Below are 18,271 nucleotides of genomic sequence, written 5' to 3'. Positions count from 1 at the left end.
TGTCAAAACGCATTTCTATAGGCAACTTACAATGACCAGAATACTTAACGACTTCCTAGCTGATTGTACCTCAAAATGGTCCTCAGCAATTTACATACATAAAAGAAATTTTCAATCTATAAGAGGCCACTCAGATACTGTTACAGAATTCTTTCATTCTCCTAACTAATTGGTCCAGATACCATAAGTGATAGTTCAGGTTTTAATGGAACCTAGAGGGACCATAGTTTTGACTGTAATGGTCCAGGTTATGCCCCTGTCTCTGCATTATTTTTAATAACATTCCTTTCATGCTCAGATGTATCCCTATTTAGACAATAAATTGTGTGATTATCCCATCAGTGTGTAACATGAGTACAATTAAGGATTTTCATTAAGTTTCATCCAATGACTAGTGATGTTAAAGTATCACTGGTTAGGTCTTGAGTTATCTGGAGTGGTTGTTACCAAACTTTAGTACACCTCAGAATCACCCAGAGGGTTGTTAAAACACACATCAGAGGGCCCCAGCCTTAGAGTTTCTGATTCTGCAGGACTGGGGGTAAGGCCTGGGAACTTGCATTTCTAACCATTGCCCAATTAGTGCCGATGCTGCTAGCCCAGAGGAGACAACACTTTTTAGACCACTAGCTCTTTTCCTCTGCTTGGGGAGCATTTGGAAGACAAAGGGAAAGACTTAAATATAGCCCCAAAGTTAAAAGAACAATTTGAGAAAGTGTCTTAATGTGAGGGACTAGTAAAAGAACATCAGCTGGTGAGCAGGCCAGCTACAAACTTAGTATAATCCGATTACACTGGTTAAAGCTCTGTAGTTATGATAACCACAGGGTGCACTCTGCACTGAGCTGTGCTGGTTGGTTTTGAGATTTGGTGACCATTCATTAGCATGTTCTCAAGGAACAAAAAGAATATTCTTTGTTTTTGCTGTTGTTGTTGTTGTTGTTGCTGTTATTGTTATTACTATTATTGTCCCAAAGGAGGAATTTAAGTAGTATTTTAGAAGATTTACCCATTTCTTTGTGTGACACAAAAATGTGTGCCCCATACACACACATAGGAGAAAAAAGGCAATGCAGTTCACACAGTAGTCAGTGCAGTTATGACAGATTTTAATTTCATTTGTTGTTACATTTGACTCTGGTGTTAAAAGATTTGGGGAAATTGTTTTTCTCTAGATACAGTATTTTCCGTATAGATATTTTGCATTGACTATATAGACATTCTTAGAGACGCTGTATAGAAAATTACAGACACATATTCTCTGAACTCTACATATAAATCTATTATTATTTTTTTTTCAACGTTTATTTATTTTTGGGACAGAGAGAGACAGAGCATGAACGGGGGAGGGGCAGAGAGAGAGGGAGACACAGAATCGGAAACAGGCTCCAGGCTCTGAGCCATCAGCCCAGAGCCTGACGCGGGGCTCGAACTCACGGACCGCGAGATCGTGACCTGGCTGAAGTTGGACGCTCAACCGACTGCGCCACCCAGGCGCCCCTAAATCTATTATTATTAATTCTACTAGTTAGTCACATAAAACAGAGATGAATATGATGATTGTATTTGAGAGAAATATCGGAGGAGTCCTATCAAAATATCAGATATCAGATAAGACTTGGAAAACGTTTCTGAGTGACCTTTTAGAAGGAAATTTATCAACTTGTAGATTAACTGAAACAGGCACTAAATCAAATTATCATTTTTATGATTAAAGCACAAAACAATTGTTATTTGAACCTCAGCATGGCTTGAAACCCCAAACTGTCTCTTAAGATTGCTTCTAGAAGATGAACGCATAACGATATCCAGACAGACTCTAATCATAAAGTTTGGGCAGACCCCTCCCTAAGAGTCTAGCACCCAAATGCTCAGACTTCTCTTTCTCTAGGCCACTCTGAGTCTGCTGCCAGCACAAGCTACTCAGCATTTTCCCAACCATATTGGATATATAAACTGCACTTTTTGTTTTTATTGTTGAGATTTTTTAATTTTAAAAACAGTATGATCTTGATGTAAATATGCTTTTCATTATCATAATCGAGGGGAGTAATATCCAAAGTACTTATGTAAATACAGAATAACAAAGATTCAGAAAGAAGATTATTAAACCCCGAATCCAGTCAACAAAAGTAAATTCAAATCATGGCATATTTTAAGGTCAAGAGTCTTTTTTTAAGTTTTTTATTTTTAATTCTAGTATAGTTAACATACAGCATTCCGTTAGTCTCAGGTGTATGATATAGTGATTCAACAATTCTATGCATTAGTCACTGCTCATCATGATTAAGTGTACTCTTTAAGAAAAGGAGTGTCTTTGGTATATTAGGACACTTCCACTGTCATGCTGGTTCTGCCATGATCATCTGGTATGCCACTTTGGGTCAGTGGTTTAAGTTAAACTATCCTTAAGGATTCCCTCATCTCTTTTAGTAAAGGACATAATCCAGTAGTGTGATTTCTAATGTGCAACAACCACTTCTGGTTGTAACGGGAAAACCCTGATGGTAGCATTTGCCCCTTTCCATGGTGTCAATACTCCCACTGTGGCTGATCTCAAGCTACCAACACGGTATCACTGAATGTAGTTGTTGGAACACAATGGCATGGTCCAGTTCTCTTCTCCAAGGGAAGAGCCCTGAGGTTCTGGCCCAGTAATTCATTTAAAGTCTGGACTATCCAATCTGTTTGCTCACATTAGTCATGCTAATGAGAGATTTCGAGCTCTGTGAATGCAATCTTATCCTGCAAGAAATGGTGCTGTCAAGTATACGTTTTCAAACACCCATTTACTGACTTCGAAGCCCTCTTGGCTGACCTTATTCCGGTAGCCCCGTTCCTACCACTCTTGCCAAAGCCACCATTAATGCCCACCTGGAGACAGTGTCTCCCAATGAGAGTCTCTACCATGTCCATTCTCCATGTAGCAGTCAAAGTTTTATTGTATTTGTGTGTGTGTGTACACGAATGTATGTGTGTATGTATTTTTGCTGTAAACCAGGAATTGCCATTCATCTGTTGGGAGCCAAAATCCTCCTGTATCTCCCTCTGTATACAGGGCTGTCCATAACTCATGCCTGTTCACATCTGGCTTCTTACCTCCTACCACTCTCTGTGTCTCATGTGGTGCCTCACTCTTGTTACACAAATCTTTCTTTTCTTCAAATACACCAGCATTGTTTTCATCCCTGGGACCTTTGCATTATGATTTCCTTTGCTTTAAACTCTGTCCCCTCATTTCTGTGTAAAGCTATTTCCTTCTTGTCCATCAAACGTCATCTCCCCAGAGCAGCCTTCATGGTCTGCCCAGCTGACAGTAAGGGCCTCTTCCCCAAGATTGACGGGGATGTCCACTCTCATCACTGTTGTTCAACATAGTACTGGAAGTCTTAGCCTTAGCAATTAGACAACAAAAGGAAATAAAAGGCATAAAAATTGGCAAAGAAGAAGTCAAGCTTTCACCAAGATAATCTTCAAGCCATCATTTTCTTCATAGTATTTATCCCTATCTGAATTTGTTTCATTTATCTTTATTCATTGTCATCTCCCCACCCTTCCATCACTCATCTCCTATTAGAATATAAGCTCGAAAAGGTCAAGGACTCTTTCTGAGCTGTTTACTGTTTTAGCCAGTACCTGGAACAGTATTTACTACCTTGTAGGTGCTCATTAAATATATGTTGAAGAAAAAGAGAAAAAAAAGGATTTTTGATTTGGATTAGTAAAGAACAAAAAGAAAGAGAAATAATTTGTACTAATAATATATCTTATTGAAAAAATCAGGTTACCTTGCTTACCTATATTCATTAGTACCATATGCAACAACTCCTAATCAGCTATTCATTTTACAAACAATATGTGACACGTGCCCATGTCATACAGGTTCTGTCAAATGGAAGGTATAAGAATAAATCAGAAGTGGATAACCAAAAGTTCATAAACTAAGCAGTTCATAAATTTGCCCTCTGTGTAATTGATGGCCCCATAAGCAATAATACCATAAACGGTATCCAAATTAGAAAGGAAGAAGTAAAACTATCACTATTTACAGATGATATGATGTTATATATAGAAAATCTTAAAGACGCCATCGAAAAACTGTTAGAACAAATCAAATTCAGAAAAGTTTCAGGATACAAAATCAGTACATAAAATTCTGTTGTGTTTCTGTACACTGATAATGAACTATCAGAGAGAAATTTTAAAAAATCCCATTTGCAATTGCATCAAAAAGAATAAATTTAACCAAGGAGATAATGAACACTACAAGACATTAATGAAAGAAATGGAAGCAATCACAAATAAATGGAAAGATACTCCATGCTCACAGATTAGAAGAATGAATACTATTAAAACATCCAGGGGTGCCTGGGTGGCTTGGTCGGTTAAATGTCCAACTTCGGCTCAGGTCATGATCTCACGGTCCGTGAGTTCGAGCCCCCCGTCGGGCTCTGTGCTGACAGCTCAGAGCCTGGAGCCTGTTTCAGATTCTGTGTCTCCCTCTCTCTCTGCTCCTCCCCTGTTCATGCTCTGTCTCTGTCTCAAAAATAAATAAACGTTAAAAAAAAAATTTTTTTTTAAACTTCCATATTGCCCAAAGCAATCTAGAGATTCAGTGCAATCCCTATTAACATTCCAGTGGCAGTTTTCACAGATATAGAACAAATAATCTTAAAATTTGAATGGAATTACACAAAAAAATTCCCAAATAGCCCAAGCAATCTTGAGAAAAAATAACAAGGCTGGAGGCATCACACTCCCTGATTTCAAACTATATTACAAAGCTATAGTAATTAAAACAGTATAGCACTGGCATAAAAACAAACACATGAATCAACGGAATGGAAGAAAGAGTCCAGAAATAAGTCCATGCATATATGGTCAATTAATTTGCAACAAAGGAGCCAAGAATATATAATGGGTAAAGGACAGTCTCTTCAGTAAATGGTTTTGGAAAAAATTGGACAGCTACATGCAAGAGAATGAAACTGGATCACTACTTTACACCACACACATGCACACACACACACACACACACACACACACACACACACACGTTGGGGGGGTGGGGAGAGAGAGACCACACATACACATATGCAATGAAATTTTATTCAGCCATAAAAAAGAGTGAAACTATAGTGACAACATGGATGGACCTCAAGGGCATTATGCTAAATGAAGTAAGTCAGAGAGAGAGAGAAATACAGAATGATCCTTCTTTTGTGTGGAACCAAAAGAAAAAAAAACACATGAGCTTATAGATACAGAAAAGATGTTGGTGATTGCCCGGGGCAGGGAGAGGGGAGACGAGATAAATAAAAATATAAAATAACTGAAGCATCAGGCATGGTTGGATGCAGGATGTGAAAATAATTAATGAAAAATGAAGATCAGGGGCGCCTGGGTGGCTAAGTCAGTTAAGCGTCTGAGTTTGGCTCAGGTCATGATCTCACAGCTTGTGGGTTCGAGCTCCGCATCTGTGCTGTCAGCACAGAGCCTGGAGACTGCTTCAGATTCTGTCTCTCTCTCACTCTCTGCCCCTCCCCCAATCATACTCTGTGTCTCTTTCTTTATCAAAAATAAATACAGATTAAAAAAGAAAGAAAAGAAAAATGAAGATCAGATACCAGCTAGGTAATGAAAATTGCTAGCTGTCTTCTCCTTGGTAGAGATTTCAGCCTAAAATCATATGCCAAATCCAGCTTATCCCTGACCCCTCCACTGATGAGAACTATAGAGGTGCCACAAAGGTTTAACCTCTGGCGTGAGCAAGGTGGCTTCCACCAGGCTTTCAGGACTTGTTCATTTACTAACCATTGACCAGTTTACTAGACAATTACTAAATATTCCCATTACCATTCCCAGTGCTTGAGCTAGAGGAATGAGTAAGGCAGACACAAATTCCTGCCTTCATGGAGTTCATATTTTAGCAGAGCCAATAGACATGGCATGCAATAAATCCATATATTATATGGTGTGTTAGAAGGTGACTCCTGCTATGGAGAACAAATAAACATGGGTGAAGGGGATGAGAAAGCCACGCGTCAGAGGATTGCCCATGACAAAGTCAAAGAAACACAACTTTGAGGAAGGTGAAGACAGATAATGTGAGGAATTTCAGAGGGACTGAGACCTGACATTTGTTTTGTGTCCCCTTGCTACTTGCAAGAGGTTCATCCAGGACTAAGTGAGGGCCTAGGGGGTGGCCCAGAAAAAAATTGGAGAGAGAGTAACCTGGAAGTGGTATAGATAAAACAAGATTAGTTGTAAATTAACAATCATTGAAACTAGATGATGGGTATAGTCTAGTCACCAAACTTAATATTTGGAATTTTCCATGATAAATAAAGGCATAAGAATATTTATTATGAATCTTTTCCAGGATCATTAAATAATATAATGGCTCTATAGCTCACTGTACTGTGATGTGTCGTAATACATTTGATCATTGACCACTTTGTTGACACTTAAACTATTCCCCATTTGTTGCTATTACCACTAACACTGATAAAACTCTTCTACGTGATTCTTTGGGTCTATCCATGATTACTATTTTTACTTAATTCCATAAAAATTAATATAATTATTATCTAATTATATGCTACTGAATATAATTATTATATCATAATTAATTTGCTGTATGACTTGGAGAAGGCCCTCAGCCTTTATTCTGGACAAAATTGGCCAGTGTTAAGTAGCACTTGGCTGTTAATTTCTTGAAGCTTGTACCAGCCAGGGTTCCTCATTGCAAACAATAGCAACTGACTCAGGAAACCTCAGGGAGAAAAGGAATCTGTGAGGGAGGCCGGGAAGGAGGGAAGGATAGGGAACAGGAATGGGAAGCAAGGTAGGTTCTCAGGGGCCGAGGTCTCTGCTCACAGTCCAGCCTGTTGTCCGTGATGAGACCAGCCACTAGCCACCACGGGCACAAAGCTAAACTGATGGGATCTCATCACACCTGTATCCTCACCTGTTTTTCAGGTTACTACCCAGAGCCCTGCTCTTCAAACACTGGTGCATTTTCAGGTTACCTGGCTAGGCGGACTTTGAAGATCACAGTTCTCTCAACCTCCTAAATAGCCAAGGCCCACCATCTGGCATGCAGACCCCCCCCTAGGGAATGACTTTCTGATCAGCCTGGTGCATTGCAGTGCCTCCCGCCCGTTGCAGGAGAACAGTCCCGGTTACCGGCTACCTTTACCACTACCTAGTGCCTCCACCAGTTTGGAAACGTCTGATGACAGAAATCTTGACCCATGAGTCTTTGGAACTCCAGAGCCTAACACTCTTCCTAACATGCTTTTGTAAAAGTTTGTGGAACTGTTTTGACCCTCTTTTCCGTCAAGGAGGTCCATGCTCCCCTGCTTCACCCTGGCTCCCTGAGGTGAGGAAGCCACAGAGAGAGGGGACTTCATGCTTCCACCCCTGCAGAGGCTGGAGTCTGCGAGGCCATGATGCAGTGCTGAGCATCCCTGCTACCCCCGCTACCCCCAACCCCCCCCCCTCGCCCTGCACTGGCCACAGGTCATGCCCACTCCCACCTCTGCTATGCTGCATAGGAAACGGGTGGGGGGGTGCTGTAGAATTGGACCGGCTTCCAGTCCCTCCCAGCTGTCACTTTTTGATTCCAAACCTGCAGCCCTGCTGGGACAAACAGCCCTGTTAAGTCATTTTCACAAGCACACACCTCTCCTTCACTGGACCTTTTTCTCTCCCTGCCTTCCGGAGCAGTGACTACTTCCTGGCAGGCTCCCAGGCCAGCAGCCCCCTTCGCATCTACACCCTGGAGATGATGCCACGGAAGGGGGTCAGGCAGGAGCAGAGCAGCGAAAACAGTGGCTGTTGCTCACTGAGCATCTGTTAGGTGCCTTACACAGGCACAATGTAAGGGCCGCACACCTGTACACGTATGGCCCCAGTGGTCCAAGGATACTTTATGTTTGTATAGGGCTTTGTAATGTTCCAACCACTGTCACGTACATAATGCAAACCTGATATCTGAGCATTTAGATTTTAAACATATTTGAACATCTGACAATGACACTCTAAAGAGATTTTGTTGTTTTGCAAAATCATTTGATACAGATTTGCTTTGGGTAACTAACACATTTAAAACTTTTCAAACCACACAAATTTGGTACTCTACGTTACATTTGTCAGAACCCATCAGTTGCAGAGGAAGAATTTAGGGAGATACAGATACAGAATAAACAGAGAGCCACAGAAGGAAGATACAGTTAATAAGGACGGGCAAACGAATCTTCCAGTCCCATAACATGTTATTTTTCTAAATTTGTCCAACCCAGGAATAGTGTTGTAACTTCAAAGGATACAGCTAGATCTTTTCTGTCACCTCCAGTTCCTAAAGCTTGTCAGACAAGTGTATATTTTCCAGCTCACCCTTCCTTCTTCTGAACCCCCATGAGAACCAGCCTTTTTGTTGCCTACATTGAGCAATGTTTGTCATATGCAGGTGGGGTATTCAAGACTGGGAATGAGACTAGAAACCCAGATGCCAGTGTCCTGGGTGTCCCTTAAGTTTTTGAGGTAATGCCTACCCTGCCATTAAGGTCACCATGTTGCTGAGAGGGTGAGAAGCACCCCACGCTGCTACGTGGGCATGCTGAGACTGGCATGGAGTACTTGAAGCACTCCCCCGTAACCAAAACGATGACTTCCACTTCAGAAAGAATCCTTGTTCCAGGTTGTTTTTGTAGGTCTGAAGTTCCAGGAAAACAGCAATGGTGCCTTTCCCTCGGGGACCTTCCGACTTACTTCCAGTAAGTCAGTAGTATTTGCATTGCTAGTGTTCCTTTGGAGAGCCATTTCTGCTGACATCTTCAAACCAGAAGGCAAAGAGAGGAATGCAGGGGGTCATACTGAGGCTTTGGGGAAATGGTTACACTTGTCAGCTTAGGAGCCATCGTAAATGATTGCAGATCGGAAAATGCAGTATAAACATGAGGCTTAGAAGAGAGAGAGATGGGAAGAAGCAAGACCTTAGCAAACATGGTCTTGGGACAGCACATTCAGCAGAGAAAGTGGAAACAGGGCTGTATGAGATGATTTATTGGTACCCCGTCATAATACAATACAGTACGTGGTGTGTTCAGTGTGTTACCCCTCGTTAGCAGTATTTTAGAGCACTCAGCAAATCGCCGTGAATGTCAAGCGTTGATGCATTGTCATCAAGTATCTGCATATGGATCTGATGCCCTCCCTAAAGAATTTGTGTTTCTCCTGTTCAATAAGTAAGCCTTTAGCAGGCTTCAGAGGCAACCAAAGGGTGCAAGTTATTATATTCTCACTGTAGTCCGTTTTCCTTGGCAATGTCAGAAGCTAAGCACTGACCGCTCTGTTAGATGTAGAGAAATAGTCCCGTGTATTGAAAGGAACATGAGATTTCCAGTAGCACAGGGTGGAGGCCAAGGCCTGGCCCAGCCACTTTCCATCTGTGTGACCTCGAGCAAGTAACTGATCCTTTTCCTGCCTCAGTGTTGTTGTCTGTAAAACGGGCATGGTAACAATCTCTAACTTATGGAATTGTTGTGGTTATTGGCCATAGTATGGCTAAAGTGCCTGACACTTGCTAGGCAGCCAACAAGTGGGATCTATAACTATGTTGTGGATAGAATATACCCTTGCTTTCTATTCAGTTTACCAGCTAGCAACTTTTAATGTGTACCTAGTAGAACTAAAAACACATAAGGCAACTTCACCAAAACTTGGCTCACTGAAATCAGTCACATTACTTCTTCTTCTTCTTCTTTTTCTTTTTTTTAGTTTATTTATTTTTTGACAGAGAGAGAGAGAGAGAGAGAGGCAGAGAGAATCCCAAGCAGGCTCCACACCGTCAGCGCAGAGCCCGTGAGATCAGCTCACGAACCGTGAGATCATGACCTAAGTCGAAATCAAGAGTAGGACACTTAACTGATTGAGCCACCCAGGCGCCCCTCACATTACTTCTTAATCTCACTAGGATGTGGAGAGAAATCATCACAATCTTACATGTCCTTGAGTCTGTGGCCGATTAAGCGTCAACGGGGATAGATTATATAAAATCTATCCCAGTACGTAATGTGGAGAAGCTTGTCCAGAAGGGGCAATCAAGTGCAGGGACATCTGCCACTGTATATAGGACCTCAAGGAAACCTAAACTTTCTAGGTTTCAGACTGGGCAACTATAATATGCTGAGCTTGGGTTATGTGGTTTCAAGGTTGCGTCTAGCTGAAATGTTTCTGTTTGCTCACTTGGCGAGCTCAAGGCTTGTCTCAGCACTTTGAGTTGTAAAGCTTTCCTTGAATTCCTAGCTCACAGAATGCTGAGCCGGAGGGGACATAGAGATGACCTGGGGTATCATTCTAGTCTTACAGATGAGGAAACTGGGACTCAGAGAGTAAGGCCCCCCTCCCTTTGTATCATAGAGCTGGCTTGGGGCTGAGCTAAAACCAAAACCAGGTGTTCTGAGTCTTAGGTCGGTGCTCTTTCCATTATACCACATCGCCTCTTCCACACAAATGGGGCTATCACTCTGAAGAACTAAATGTAAGAATAGCACAGCAAGCCTTGAGGGACACTGCCACCCTAATCATGTTATTGAATAACTACACAATTAAATAAGTCCAATGGCTCTGACTGTTGGAAGTACTATTTTGAAAGATTCTTACATTTCTAGTCACCTAGAAAGATTCATTATTTTTAGAATGTAGGGATAGCTAGAGGGTGGGGGCTGGCATGCTCCGTGAGTCCTTTCTCAGAGACGTGACTAGTTCATTTCTGAGCTTTGCATTTTAGAACCCTCAAGAAGCTCTGAGTTTCCACTCACCCAGTTACCAAGTTCATACATTGTAACCACAGAATCTAACAGTTAATCTGCGACTTCTCTGACTTTATGCTACCCTGTGGTCAAATATTTTCATTCCTGGTGAAAGAAGGAAATGATTTCATATTGACTAACAAAAGTCAACATGGGAATGTACTAATCATGTGCATGATCACAAGATGTACATAGCACATATGAGTAACTGAGAAGTAACGAATCAAGTCAAGCTGCTTTGTTAGATGGCGGACACATTACAAGTTAGCACAGTAAGGAAGTGGTGTCCTGTTCCGTGTGTCTGTCCTGCGGCTCTGGCTCAGGTGAAAATCCAGAGTCTCACCCTCCTTGGTCCGAGCCTTCCATGGAAGCTGCTCTATCTGCCATTAGAGCAGAGAGAGGGACCTTAGGGTCCACTTTTGACGAAAAAGCTTATGCAGGATTTACTCTGAGAACACTATTGTACTTGAGTTATTTTGGTGAAAAAAAATGTACTTCCCTCATTAATTTGAAGAAACATCAGTTGTGAAAATTATTTTTAAAAGACTGGCTTTAGTTGTAAAAAGAGGACAGAAAACAATTTAACTTGGTTATTTTTTCAGTTTTAGTGAGAGATGTAAACCACTTAAGTCGGGCTCCTTAAAAATTAAGAAAAGGGTCCACAAAGCATTCAATATTGAAAAAAGTCTTAATCACACATGATCTTTTAGTTTCAGTTTATGGTCAGATGATGTAGAGAGGAAGGCTAGAATGAAACAACAATCACAGAAGTGGGAGAGAATAGATGGAGACACAAGCACCCAGACAAAAATGGAGAAAGATACAAGCAGCAAGAGAAAGAAAGAGGAGGAGGACCAGAAGGGGATTCGAAACGAACAGCTTCATGGGACTCCAAGAAAGGAGCACAGGGCCTGTAAGCACGAGCTGTCCGTGGCTTTCATCAGCATTTGGCTGAAGCCTTACTCTCCACCTGGAGTACCAGCTCCACGAACACGGGGACCATGAGGCTCTCGCTTACCATGGTTTTGCCAGTGCCCAACACAGACATGGTCAACATAGGAAGAATTAGTGAATGAATGGATGGACAAAACAACAGGTGAAGAAAGAGAGTGTAGGGAGAGGGAGTCCCGGCCCCGGGACACCTGTGATAGGATTTGTTCGAAGGTGGCTTCACAGAGTCTCACCTATGTTCTCTAAAGATGTTCTGCAGTCTGCTAAGCCTCGGAGCAATGGTGTGCTTCTGTTTCGGAAACTTTCTGGAAGTTGATGCTTCCACCATCCCGACCCTGGGTATCGCCATGTCAGCTGGGACCTTCTCGCTCCAGGCCCAGCCGTCTGAGGATCTCCAGCCCTGTGGCCCATCAGCTGCCCCGTCCCCTGCCCTGAAACCCTGTCATGGTACAGACCACCTCTCGCATCCCAGAATGCCGCCTTCTTGGCTCTCCCAAGACCGCCTCTTGTCTTTTAGTCCACTTGGTGGCAGCTGCCTCTTTCCTCAACCCCTCCGTACTGAGGGCCCTGCAAGAGGGTCAGCAGACTGGGTTTCCCTTCACTGAGAAGCCATCACATCTTCACCTTCACGTGAAAATGTCCTTTTTCAAGCCTTTCCCGTCACTGCCTTCTAGTAGCTCCTGGTCACATCTGGGACCAGATTTTGGCCCTTGGCCACCCACAGCCTCTTCATCCACCCAACTAGTGACCTCCTTCAGGATGATCTCAGGGACTTTGCACACAATTCATCCTAAAGATCAGCCCCTGCAAATCCAGCAATTTCAAAAAAATGTAGTAAAATACACATAATATAAAATTTACCAGTTTAACCCTTTTAAGCATACAGTTTTACAGCATTAAGTACATTCCCATTGCTATGCAACTGTCACTATGTCCCTCTGCAGAGAATTTGCATCTTCCCCAACTAAAACTCTATATCCATTAAATACTAACTCCCCCAGTTTGCTGATACTCTAGCAGGTTTAAAGCACTCTCATCCTGGGGCGCCTGGGTGGCGCAGTCGGTTAAGCGTCCGACTTCAGCCAGGTCACGATCTCGCGGTCCGGGAGTTCGAGCCCCGCGTCAGGCTCTGGGCTGATGGCTCGGAGCCTGGAGCCTGTTTCCGATTCTGTGTCTCCCTCTCTCTCTGCACCTCCCCCATTCATGCTCTGTCTCTCTCTGTCCCAAAAATAAATAAACATTGGAAAAAAAAAATTTAAAAAAAAAAAAAAAAAAGCACTCTCATCCTAAAATCTTCATTTCCTGAAGTCATTCTACATTCAGAATCTTTTTTTTTTTTTTAATTTTTTTTCATGTTTATTTATTTTTGAGACAGAGAGAGACAGAGCATGAATGGGGGAGGGAGAGAGAGAGAGGGAGACACCGAATCCAAAGCAGGCTCCAGGCTCTGAGCTGTCAGCACAGAGCCCGACGCGGGGCTCGAACTCACGGACCGTGAGATCATGACCTGAGCCGAAGTCAGACGCTTAACCGACTGAGCCACCCAGGCGCCCCTACATTCAGAATCTTAAATGTATCGTTCCACCTTCTGTCTTGCCAAGAGAGCTGCCTCGTGGCAGACAGGTCTGGGTTGGGGTCCCAGCTAAGCCATCTGCTAACCTCAGTTTCCTCATCTATAAAGCCCCAACAGTAGATGATACTGCAGAGAATATAGATATTAATAATAAGAGAACTGAAGTTAAGGGGATTGTTGAAAGGACTGAGTGCTTATAGAGCAGTTGGGCCCAGGTCCGTTCTTCTCCATCCTGCCTACCAGGCCACACACTGATGTCCCTCACTCCAGCCAGCCCCTCACTGACACTTATAGCTTCCCTATACCTTTGTCTTTCTGATACTGGACACACCATCCTGTATCAGTCTGGCTCTCTGCCTCAGATGCACATCCACCTGGGCTGTTGGTAAACAATGGTTTTTGTGGGGGTCACAGTCTGCTAGGCCATCCATCCTGCCCTACAAGCACGGAATGGGCCTGCATTTGGCTCTTCTTCCTGTTTCCCACAATAGCTACTCCAAACCTTTCCCCTTCGGGCCATCTTCCTACCCCGCCACTACTCCAGGTGTTACCATTCATCTTATTTGTCTCCAGTGACCAGGGTTCTTAAACTATGGTCCACACAGGAATCCTGCACATCCCCAAAGAGGTTCTGATTTGGAAAGAGGTAGTGGGATTGAAATCTGCAATGTTAACAAGCAACCCCAGAGGATTTTGATGTGCATAATGCACAGTCTCCTTTTCACGGAAGCCTGTCCTAAGCCAGAAGCCCCTTGGAGCAGACATATTGTCTTATCTGATTTTCACCTCTAAATCCTGGGCGATAGATAGATGTTGGAAGGATCGCTTGAATGAATGAATTTGGCTGTCACTGTGCGCTCCAGTATGTTACCATTCTCCTTTGAAATGCTAATTAGCCACAGCTGTGTAAATTCAGTTTAAAACTTTTTGATATGTTTATCTTTAAATTTTATCTGTCCTTTCATTATATTGGGGGTAGGGAACTAAAGAACTTGCTGTTTTCCCCGTAGTGACAATAGCTACAAACTGGTAGACGAGACTGAAACAGAAGGGCAGAGATAAGTTGAACCTTTCCTCAGGCGGGGAAAGTACTTTTTTGACCTTCATTCTAGTGATTGGCCAGGCAGAAGTCCTGGCAGCCACTGAGGTGGGCTTTTCTAAAGTGGAAGTGATCTTAAGCAGGAAGATCACTGCCAGGGATGTTGGGAGAAGGTTACCTGGAGAAATAGGTAGGTGAATCGCAAGGCAGGTTGGCATACCCAGTTGGTGGTGGAAAGAAAGGCTCACCTGGCTTCAGATCCTAGCTCGGCCATTGCCTAGCTCATCCAATGGGTGTTAAATTGTTGGGGCGGCTCATCTGTAAAGTGGGGACAAATATGATTTACCTTGCAAGCTCTTTTGAGCATTGAAAAGTGTAATCTAAGTAATGCACAGTGATTCTATAACGTTAAGCAAGCGAGTTGTCAAGAGAGCTGGGCATCTGGTTAACTACTCGTTTCTGCAGCGGTAGAGGGCTGCACACATACTCACACCCCTACACCCAGTCTGCCTAGAAAAACAGAAGTGGTACCAGCTATTGCCCTCTGGGGAAGTGTAACTCTGAAACCTCATCCTCACTGTAATAAAATGTTTCCAGAGGGAGCAGACAGAACAATCCAGGGCCATGCCCTTCCACTTCCCTCTTGCCTGAGTGGAGCTCAGAGCCCGTCTTGGGGAAGTGGAGGGTAAACCAGTTCAGCATGGGTGGCTGGAACCGAAACATTTCTTTTACCACCCTCCTGTCCTGCCGCCCCTCTCTCTCCTGTGCCGGGGGAGGAGAAACAGCTTATGCCTAAAGTACGCACACGTACTTGGATCTGTTGTCCTCAGTCTCCTGACCCTACCTCATCATTCGTCAGGATTCACTGAATGCCCTCTGGGATCGGGTGCTGTTCTAAATGCTTTATCTGGGACCTTTGTGGGAGCCTGTAGGAAGTTGGAGCCAATATTTAAAATCTTCCCCCAGCTCATGAAAACCAATGTTTAACCCTCACTTCATTCCCACCAGCAGGCCTGGCCAGAAAGAGTAACTTTTGCTTTGAATACTAAGAAACTTTGATCTAAATGTTAATACTGGGGCGCCTGGGTGGCTCAGTTGGTTAAGCATCTGACTCTTGGTTTCACCTACTGTCATGATCTTATGGTTTCAGGAGTTTGAGCCCCACGCCCGGCTCCACGCTGACAGTGCAGAGCCTGCTCGGGATTCTCTGTCTCCCTCTCTCTCTGCCCCTCCCCTACTGGTGCTGTCTCCATGTCTCTCAAAATAAATAAATAAACTTAAAAAAATAAATGTTAACACTAATGAACACCTATAAACCTTCTTTACAGAACTGTAGGCTCCCTTCCATCACTCCCTTGTTCTTGAACACGTATTTGCTTTTAGGAGAAGAATTTAGACTGGTTTCCTCGGATGCGAGCCATGTCCCTCGTCAGCAATGAAGGTGACAGCGAGCAAAATGAGATTCGGAACCTGCAGGAGAAGTTGGAATCCACCATGAGTCTGGTCAAACAGCTGTCTGGTCAGCTAGCAGAGCTCAAGGAGCAGGTCAGTGTGCTCAGGGAGCCGGGGCTAGAGCTGGGTGGGCTCGAATCATTCGCCACCATTGAGTGAAGGGCAGTGAGGGGAGTGCAGGGAGACCTGGAGACTCCTGGGGGCCAGATTGTTATTCACAGGGAACTGTAAATTCCAACGAGGAACCCTCACACTATGCTGTATGAACCACATCCCGGCAAGTAGAGGCTTCCATTTGTCCCATTACCACCTGTGTGCCCCTTCTGCACCCACGGAAGTGGGGGAGAGGAGTAAACGCCAAAGTACAAGGGCCTCTTTGCACTTTTTGATAGAAACTGGTATTTTGTGCCATCCTAGCCATTACTAAATACATCAGAACGGCAGATCATCTTCAGAATCTGTCATTTCAATGCTATAATCAACCCTTTCATCGTGTGAAATTATTAGTGGTAGTAAAAATACTATCAAAAGTAACTGTGGTAGCTATTAAAAAGACTAGGCTGACGGTGACGATTGTCTGACAAGCAAAGAGCCGCTCTAAAAGAACCATGGTTCCTGTTTTTAACCACAGAGAGGGGTTTGCTTATTTTCTGCTTGTGGAAATTCACTTTAAAAAAAACATTTTCCCCTTTTTAAAGGTAAATAGATTCTATATGATGCCAGACACAGACTGTAGGTGCTTGGGAAATTTACCCCCAAGTTGTGCAGCCCACCAGCACTGGGGAAAAGTGAGAAAATGAGCTGAACACACTCTCTCTTTTCCCCCAGATGACAGAACAAAGGAAGAATAAGCAGAGACTGGGCTTTCTCGGATCAAACACACCCCATGTGAATCATCACATGCCACCACACTGATACCATGGGGGGGAAGCCGTGACTAGCCTTTCATCAGTGTCCTGCCTGATCACTGAATAAAGAACTGAGATGGAGGGGAGTGAACAGTGCCTATTGTTGAAAGTTAAAAACAACCAAGTGCCAAGATGTGGAGTGGTTTAGCTCTGAGAACAATTTATAACTGTTTTCATGGTTGAGGAGACCAAACTTAAAAGCTAGAAAGCACACATCACGCATTCTTAATGTAACTCCAAGTAGCTTGCTCACATGGAAGCAGAGGGGACGGGAGGCAGGGTGGAAAGGGGGGGGGGTGTGGCGCAGAGAGAAGAACTACCTTTTGCTAAATCAACGAGGGAGGCTGTTTTGTCTTAAATACTGACTGCAACCTTCATCATGGTTGGTTGGGACTTCTTTCTTTTAATCATGGCATAGAAGCTAGTGATACAGGTATTCAGACTCTGGGGGCTGCATTTTACTAAGGAAAATAATGGAAAAGATTAAAAATGAGGGTTGCAAAGAAAAATGTTAATGCTTCCAAACCGTAGCTGTCACGGGGCAATTCTCTTATCTATCACATGCGACACAATGTATTTACAGCTCCACGAACATCGTGCTTTGGAGCTTCCGCCCCTCATGCTGACAGCACAACTGAGATGTGGTTGCTTTCTCCGAGATTCGGAGGTGCTCTGTCGATGTGGAGCGCAAAAGGGATTTTCATATAACCTGCTCAAAATGTGTTTTACGTCATGTATAGTGTAAGCTTTTTAAAGACTGGGGGAAGTAAAAGCTGACAGGAAGCCCCAGGGAGGAATTTTTGTGAACCTATGTATGCTATTAAAATATATTGAGAATAATAAATGAAAGTGCTTAAAGGTGACAGGGAATATTGAGAAACTTATGATGGTCACATTTCCTTTTACAAATAAGGAGTAAAAGCTTTTGATTCATGTTTGCTGTGCTTAAGGAACTGAGTGGTTTTATTTATCCTATTTCTGCAGTTAGGAAAAAAAAAAAAACTAAGACATTTATTGAATGCCCAAGAAAATGCAGCGTTTCAATTGCACGTTTTAAACTGTATCAGTAAGAGCTTTTCAACATGTAGAAAGATAATAATCTCTTCCCCAAATTGTTTCTATGTTAAATTATGCAACCAGGATTTGTGGAGAGAGAAAATAACCTGCCATGCTCGTAATATTTTTTGAGACTATATATTTAGAATGTTAAGGCAAACTGACGGTAATGAAAGCACAGGACACCAGACTCTGGGAGATGCTTTGCAAGTTGATCTCTGGTCCCTGCCTCCATGAGAACAAACAATTCTCTCCAGAGTCTTTAAACTCTCAGGTTTTTACCCCCAAGGTTTAAGGTCTGGATGGGGTTTGCTATGACCATTTTGAAGCCTTGGAATGGTTGTCATTTAAACTATCGGCTCTTAAAATTCTCAAATCATGGTATGGGTAGATCATAAAGGATTCCTGAACCAATCCTTCTTCCACAATATTAAAATGTAGATTTGGAGAGAAGCTGTTGAAACCCAGGGCAGCA

At 43.1% G+C, this 18,271-nt stretch overlaps 1 protein-coding gene across 5 annotated transcripts in view; it reads left to right on the top strand.

Moving 5' to 3' along the window:
* Positions 1–17,678, top strand: part of ITPR2 (inositol 1,4,5-trisphosphate receptor type 2) — a 508,939-nt gene extending 491,261 nt beyond the window's left edge. For all 5 annotated transcript variants that reach the window (XM_045463013.1, XM_045463012.1, XM_045463015.1 and 2 more), the window contains 2 exons: positions 15,764–15,925; positions 16,661–17,678. In XM_045463013.1, coding sequence (XP_045318969.1) covers positions 15,764–15,925; positions 16,661–16,747 — 249 coding nt within the window. In that variant the 3' untranslated portion in view covers positions 16,748–17,678. The remainder of the gene's footprint in view (positions 1–15,763; positions 15,926–16,660) is intronic.
* Positions 17,679–18,271: the final 593 nt, after the last annotated feature.

This window comes from Leopardus geoffroyi, chromosome B4 (assembly GCF_018350155.1).
Source record: "Leopardus geoffroyi isolate Oge1 chromosome B4, O.geoffroyi_Oge1_pat1.0, whole genome shotgun sequence".
NCBI classification, from domain to species: domain Eukaryota; kingdom Metazoa; phylum Chordata; class Mammalia; order Carnivora; family Felidae; genus Leopardus; species Leopardus geoffroyi.
This window is presented reverse-complemented; position numbering and strand designations above follow the sequence as displayed.